At 50.8% G+C, this 7,729-nt stretch overlaps 1 protein-coding gene across 1 annotated transcript in view; it reads right to left on the minus strand.

The window, feature by feature from the left end:
* Window positions 1-1,026: 1,026 nt before the first annotated feature.
* The window catches only part of plekhg4b (pleckstrin homology domain containing, family G (with RhoGef domain) member 4B), a gene marked incomplete at both ends in the record, with an annotated part of 21,635 nt that continues 14,932 nt past the window's right edge, over window positions 1,027-7,729 (minus strand). The window contains 11 exons of the mRNA XM_084441575.1: window positions 1,027-1,071; window positions 1,338-1,570; window positions 1,704-1,988; window positions 2,670-2,786; window positions 2,981-3,158; window positions 3,357-3,527; window positions 3,899-4,123; window positions 4,350-4,439; window positions 4,887-5,136; window positions 6,290-7,224; window positions 7,438-7,602. Coding sequence (XP_084297701.1) covers window positions 1,027-1,071; window positions 1,338-1,570; window positions 1,704-1,988; window positions 2,670-2,786; window positions 2,981-3,158; window positions 3,357-3,527; window positions 3,899-4,123; window positions 4,350-4,439; window positions 4,887-5,136; window positions 6,290-7,224; window positions 7,438-7,602 — 2,694 coding nt within the window. The remainder of the gene's footprint in view (window positions 1,072-1,337; window positions 1,571-1,703; window positions 1,989-2,669; window positions 2,787-2,980; window positions 3,159-3,356; window positions 3,528-3,898; window positions 4,124-4,349; window positions 4,440-4,886; window positions 5,137-6,289; window positions 7,225-7,437; window positions 7,603-7,729) is intronic.

Genomic DNA, 7,729 nt, shown 5'->3' on the forward strand with positions numbered 1-7,729 from the left:
AAAACTCATCTACAATATACACATTAATATGTATCTATTTCATTAGAACAAATGTACAAACCATGACGTACCAGTATTTGTGAGACTATTTTTTATAGTACTGCATAACAATGTCCAATTCACAATCCATCATTATGAAATGCCGTAATACTTTCTCAAGGGCCATCAGTGTCAGCCAAGAGGGTGTGTTAGTTCTCCAAAGCTAGGTCCACTCCAGCAGGACTCTGGTGCATTGGGATCCCCACACTCAAACTCTGACCTCCTGGGGCAGCAAGAAGTGACCAGTTCTGTGGCCTCATAGCTGTAGAAGAAGAACATATTGCATGTTAGCTACCAGAAATGGTTTCTAAACAGGTAAAAACAATCTCACCCTTTGTCAACGACAATTATTTATGTTGATGAATGGAGTTATGTATGATCTGAGGAATGTAACACTGTGTATATCAGTATGTGTTCTCTTGTGGTGATCTGCTGCCATCTAGCTGTTCAAGTATAGGAACATATGAGGGAGGACTCGCAATAAGCGATGACACCCTATTTGAGATCATGTGTAAAACCATTCACCCTCAAATAGTCATATGAAAATAAAAACACACATAAAACGTATTCACTCTAATTATTACTCAATCATTATTACATCAACCCAAACATGCGCTCATTACAAAATCTGAAAGCTGTGAAATACACACATGCATTGACTCAAACACAGATGTCACTCACACAATACTTCCCACTCATGACTCAGGGACACAGACCAGCATGAGATGGCCCAGAACCACCCAGGAGCTTTGAGAAACTGACCGCAGGCCACCACATTTGTGAGAGCCCTTCCACCCAAATAGGACAGTGCCATGCAGCACACAACACAGGCAGACGCCACACAGATACAGAGCTGCCAAAGACCGAGGCATGTTTCACACAGATTAGTAGTCTGGCCACGGAGCTCCTCAGAGCTGTTAATGAGGCTGTAAACATAGATAACCGTCCTGGTGAGACCAATTACTTACTGAGCTAAACCCGTCTGAGTCAGACCACAGTGGAGAGGCCTATTGTTATATGAGAGGTCTTGCTCTGGCGAAAACAAAATGACAAAATGGTGGTGAGTGAAACTGAGCAAGGTCGATGGACGCAGACTTGCTCTTCGTTCCACTGGCGTAGAACTGTACCACTGGACAGGACGGAGTCCTTTAGGTTTTGTTCGCTTTAAAATGACCATTTGAATAAAACAACAAAAAATCTAAACACGAAGCAGAGTTCAGCACCTCTCCCATAGTTCTAGATATCAGTAACCGTTTAGTGGAACGCCTCTGCGCGTGTCACATAGAAACGGTACTCACCGCTGTGATGAACTTGGAGCCCTGGGGCTGAAGTTCCGGGTCCTTCCGGAACAGGGCTGGAGGGACCGCCTGAGTGCGTGCGGAGGAAGATGCGGGGGGGCACAGGAACGGGGACAGGTCGTCGGGGAACGTCTCTCCAGCGACGCCGGGGTGACCGGGCATAGCGAGACCGGTCAGACCTGTCACGCTGTCGCTGGATGCACACTGGGAGGACGTCTCCGAGCTCTCCGTGACTGCCGTGACCGGAGGAGGAGACAGGTGACGATGCGAGTTAGCGTTTCAGCTCATCACTCGCATAACCTGGCTGAACACATTCCTGAACAAACCCCCCCAACGCCAGAGTTTTAACCCCTCGCTGTCACTCACTCATAGAAGGCTGGCTCCCCGAGTCCTGCTCCAGCTCGTCCTCCTCGATGCAGTCGTAGGGCCAGTGGCCGAACGACGGCACGCTGCCCAGAGGGTAGGGGTGCGGGTGGGGGTGGGGATGGGCGGGAGAGGGGTACAGGTGGAGGTTGAGGGAGCCCAGCAGGGAGGAGGAGGACTGGCTGCTGGAAGAGGAGGTGCTGCTGTTGGAGATGGTGGAGTGAGGCCTCTTGAAGGGGGTGGAGTGGTCAAAGGAAGACACCGCGATGGACGCCCTGGTCCGACACTCTAAACGGGAGAGGGTGGAACACAAGAGGACTGTCAGTGTGCAAAAAGTTTGCAGGGTGGGGATGAGGAGGAGGAATGGTGGAGTGGATTCTCTTCAAATTCCTGTGGTAGCTACAGGCAGTTAATAGAGCATACCGGTATTGTTTTGAAGGAATACCTTGTTTCTCCACGGTAGGAAAAGTAATTTCATTCTGAATGCTAGCAAATGAGTTTACTTTGGTTAATGTCGCAATGGAATGCTTGTATGGCAGTGGTCCCACTGACATCTGATGTGAATACAACACATGCAGGGACAAGTCTAGGCGATCTCGCTCTGCGAAGAGACCGGAGTAGATTATGAGTAGATTATAATATCAAAAGAGTAGATTATGTTTACATACAGCTATGACTGTGAAACTGTTATGGGGGGGGGATGCGTTTAGCCGAAGAACAAAAGAAAGGTGCCTTGGGACTCTGTGATGTTGTGTTTTGCTTCCCTTCGTTTGATCTACGCACCCCTATCCCTGGCGTTGGTGTGTACGCGGGACACGATCAGCAAAGATTTATTATCAAGGCTTTTCATCAGCATCCGGATTGGCAGACGGTCACCTTCACCTGATTGAGACGTTATTGTGGCGGAGAGGAGGGGGAGAGGAGGAGAGAGCACCCTGTAATACTGTAAATACAGTATGGACAGCTCACCTGACCCCTTCATGATGTAATCAACAGCCCGGTCACTGATGGCGGCGTCGCTGGGCTTGATATCCATGAAAGGTTTGCTTCCTATCCCCATGGAGACCATCTCTTGCATGCGCAGTTCTGCAGTTGAAAAAGGAGAACTCTGTTAGAAGGCAAGGAAGAGGACGCCGTGACGCGGTCGTAAGCTTCCGATGTTCGACGTTGACAAAAACAAAAAAAACGGACACGCTAGCTCCTTTTTTTTTGTGAGGGAAGAACAGGTTGTCGTCAGTAAACGACTCTACATCCTCCCTCCGGCCAAGTTGTTCTCTCACCCCTGTTTCGGAGCGCCTGCCGCCAGAGGATCTTTCCGATGATGGCGGTCCACACGGCCTTGACCTCCCCGGAGCTGGCCTGCAGGATGAACGTGTCCTGGGACTTCCTGCGCCGAAACCAGATCTCGAAGCGCAGGCCGCTGTCGCCCACGTTCTCCGTCATCCCTATCTCGGCTGTCTGGAGCGGGAGGGGAGGGAGGAACCACATTTTACTTCACAGAGGACCTGACAGTTGTTACGCTTATTGTTGGAACATGTAAACGCTCTTGTAAACAAAAAAAACAGCAACTCGAGTGAAATAATGAATAACAAAAATCCCTAAAAGTCCCCTAAGATAGATATCCAAACGAGACGTTCTCCGCTCTGTTCGTCCTACCTTGTACGACTGTTTATAGATGTAGATGTCGTATCCCCCTTCGATCTTTTTGGTTTTGCTGAAGAGGATGAGGTCTTCGAACAAGAAGACGTGGCGGAGGTATTTCCTCCGGCCGCACCAGACAATGAACTCATCCTGGCCGCGTAGCTGACCCTGCTCTTTCAGGTTCACCTACAGAGGAAGCCGGGCAGTGGACATGCGTCAGAGAGACAACACAACACAATACCGGGCAGGATCCTGAACCCATTATACCACATGCAGACTTTCCTGACCCCCACCACCCCACCCCGAACTCATTAAAACACACTAGGAAGGTCCATGTACCAACTCATTAAAACACACTAGGAAGGTCCATGCACCAACTCATTAAAACACACTAGGAAGGTCCATGTGGTACCTGGTACTTTTTAAGTTACTCAGCATTTTCATAATGACTGGCTGCATCATATCCTGTTCTGTATATACAGTATGCCAGCTGTACTCATATCCCTCTAACAGAACCACAATCCCCGCTCTTTGTCTCTGTGCGCCTTGCGGCTTACATCACATCCTCGGATGCCGTCCATGGCGAGCAGGTCGTTGCCGTGGCGAAGCTGGAACTTGACCATCTCTTCGGCGGTGCGGAGGTCGCTGAGCTCCTGCTCCTGTGATTGGTCGCACTCCTTGATCAGGTCCTTGAGCAGCAGGGCGTACTTGCTCATCCTCTGGATGGGCTTGAGCAGGTAGGAGGCCAGGTCCATCTTGTCCCCCAGCTCCAGCTGCTTGTTCTGGGGAGAGAGAGGGACACAGAGGAGGGTGAGGGGCGGGGGGTTTGAGCACATCGGGACTCATGTTTGAATCATGCGTGAATGAGCTGGTGGCGCTTTACAATTTTTTAAGAAATCAGGGTCATTTTGTTTTCACACTGGTTACTACTGAGGTTGGAGCTGGGAGATTCGACTCTTGGCGTATCTACTTTGGGTGGAATGTAACCAGAGCCATTTCCAGACTCACCTTAAAGAATCCATTCCCATGGCTGGTGAGCAGAGAGTCAGACTGGGGCTTATTCTTGCTATAGAGGGCATACATTCCAAACTGATCCTCCTGTACACCAGAATAACAAGTTACGACACTGACTACAGTAAAAGGTACACACACATTTTCACATGCACAGTCATACGGCATGAACCTTTTAGCTCGTGAGAGATGGTAAATACGCAGGCCTGGGTTCTGTCTACCAGACATCAGAATTCACTGCGATTCTGGATGAAACATCAACATTTAGGCAGCCTTGTTAACATTAACATGAGTTAGGTGAACTTCTGTAATAACAAAAATGAAAATGCTACATTTTAAATAGACAACCACATACTTCTATCACAACAGGCAAGTGCTCTTGGTAAACTAGGATGTAGATCCCTCCCGTTAGAGCAGATCCAGGTTTGTGTGCGGTAGTACTCAGCGTGTCAGTATTGAGCCCCGGGGCCCGGTGGCGTCCGACAGCCTGAGCGTCAGTCAGACGGCGTGGCGGTTGTGGAGGGGGGGACTCACGTGTCTGAGGAAGCAGCTGCTGACAGACAGAGGGGAGTGCGCGCACGACTCCAGCTCCTTCAGGAAGTACTGGCCGTGGAAGTCGCACAGCTTCTCCATGTTCCCGAAGATGATGCTGCGCTTCCCACGCAGGTCTTGGGGGAGGTCCGGGCGCGCCATCTCCGGGAAGTAGTGCTCGATGACGTAGCCCAGGGAGCGCACGTACTCTCTCTCCGTGGCTATCATCTCGTCCATGATGTGCTGCACCTTACTGTCGAGCAAAGCGTCACCATGAGGCCTGGTTTGTAGTTTACTAACAGTTTACAGCACCTTCCGTAGAGAGGAAGAACCGAATCTGGCTCAACAGTCCATGTTATGTAGCCTAAAGCATCGTCTACTACGCATAGCATTCAAAAGTATCATCACGACTGATAACGACTCATAAACTTGAGTATTTTCCAGTCTAGTCCAGGTATTCCCAAACTGTGAGGCGGGCATCCTCTGGGGGGCCCCAAAGAAATTCAGGGGAGGCGGGGAGGGATGGTTAGAAAAAAAAGAAGGAAAAATGTTTTTTATTTTAGAAATTTCTATGGTTTTTTATGAATGAAATGTGATTTTAAAGGTCTTTTTTTTTAATGGACAAATTTAGGGGGTTGGGGGGGCGCGGGTGTGTCACTGTTTTCAGAGGGGAGGCCCACATTGATGGAGTTTGGGAACCCATGGTCTAGTCTATCAGTGACAGGCTCAAAACACACCTCTTCAAGAAGTACTACCCAGATCCTTCCTCTTAAGCAGCTATTGTATTTATATTTTGCTACTCTTACACTTTGGCTTTAGCACTTCAGCACTAGAGTATTCCCTTCTCAAGAAGTACTACCAGGATCCTTCCTCTTAAGCACCTATTGTATTCATATTTTGCAACTCTTGCACGTTTATTATTATGCTCTTAGTCTCTTGTTAGGAGGGGAGATGCACTTGGAGTTCTGGTGAGTAGTAGTACACTGACTACCTACGTTAAATGCAATTATTCTTGATGAGAACCGGGATCTGAGAAAAAAGGTATAAAAATGTAGGTAAAATGACCATTTTAACCAAATTAACCCTACCCATCAAGGACAATGGAAGACTGGACCATCTACCAAAATCAAGTTTACACCGCTCAACAAGAGGTGAGAAATTCTTAGAAAAAATTGTTTTGAATGAATTAGTAATAAAAAAAAATATATATCTAAATCCGTCAGCGGAGTACTTGAAAGGCAAAAAAATCTGGGGTATCTTCCTGGCTGAAGAGTTGATGGGGAAAAGTTCACTTTTGTGGAGGTTCAACTTATAGCCTGAGTAGGACCCGAATTTGTCTAGGATATTGGGAACTGGTTTTGGATGAAGGCGCCTGCTAACGAGCTCCCCGCTCCCCTCTCTCTCACCCGCTGCTCTGTTTCTTGACGTCTCCGTCGGCGTGTCGTCCGTGGACCCTGGACGGCGAGGACATGCTGCGGCTGCGTCCGAGCGCGGGGCTGGTCACGTCCGGACGCTGCAGCTTCTTCTCCGCCGACACGTTGTTGGCCACCTCCAGCCCCTTGATGTACACGCCCGTGTAGCCGTGCGGGCGGCCGCCGCCGCCGCCTCCATCCGCGTGGCCGCCACCGCCACCGTCCCGTGGGGTCAGCTCGTAGCTCGCCGTCTTCTTCATGATCTTCTTCAGCGGCTGCTTGCGGTGGTCGTGGCACGACGCCCCCTCGGAGGAGTAGACGGGCTCCGAGTGACAGGAGAGGGCGGAGTCCACGGTGCAGTCGCTGTCCGTGTCGTCGAACGGCGACGGGCTCAGCCGCAGCCCGCCGCCGCCTTCGGGGGGGAACGGGAAGAGGGTGGCGGAGGTGAAGGAGCAGGAGGGGCTCTCGGGGAAGGGCCCCGCGGACCGAGGCGCGCTGTCCTCAGACTCGGCCGGCGAAACGGCTCTTTTGGCGAAGGCGGGGAGCTCGGGTAGGCTGAGGCTTCCTGTCGCGCCGGTCGGCTCCGCGTGAGTGCACTGCCTCTCTCCTGCCTCCGAGGGGGCGTCGTCTGCCGGGCTGACCTCGGGGGCTGCTGCTACTGCCGCTGTGGCCTTAGCCAAGGTGTCCTCCAGCTGCTGCTTGGTCTCTTGGCACTTCTGCCACAGGGAGTTCCACTGCTTCAGTTGCGCGGGGCTGTCCAGGCTCAGCACCATGTCGTTGAGGGGGCTGAAGTTGTCCACGGAGAACTTGGCGGCCTCCGCCCGGTAGTCCTGGAGGATCTTCAGCACGGCCGGGGGTAGGCTGACACCGCTGCTCTCCAGGCTCAACTGGTGGAAGTAGTCCTGGCAGTGCTCCATCCACTGGCTAGCCTGCAGGGGGAGGGGGCAGTCAGGCTAGGTGGACTATGTAGCGTAGCTATATACAGTGTGTGTGTGTGCAGATACTGTAGATCTACTGCATGTAATAGACAACATGGTGAAGAGGCTGTGAAATATCGCATTCTTTCTTTCCTGTACCAAATCCACTACTCTGCTTGAGGGAAGGAGGTCTTGAGTCGAGCAGTGATCAGGAGCGGTCTTTACCGAGTCGTAGAACTCATAGAGATTGGTGAGGACATCCAGCTGGACCTTCCTCCTCTCCACGCTGCCCAGGATGGAGCTGAGATGCTGCTTGAAGTCCAGCAGAGCAGAGCTGGGGAGGGACTCCATAGACTCTCTCATCATCTGCAGACCCTGCTTCTGCTGGTGCTGTGGAGATGATTCGACAAAGGATGAAACAGAGGTCAGGTAAAAGGTAAACCAAATCACATTCTAGAATCCAGCTCGAGATAATGGATTGAAATGTACAGAAAACGGTTGTCGTTTTCATTGTTTA

Source organism: Borostomias antarcticus (genome assembly GCF_949987555.1).
Source record: "Borostomias antarcticus genome assembly, chromosome: 8".
Taxonomy (NCBI): domain Eukaryota; kingdom Metazoa; phylum Chordata; class Actinopteri; order Stomiiformes; family Stomiidae; genus Borostomias; species Borostomias antarcticus.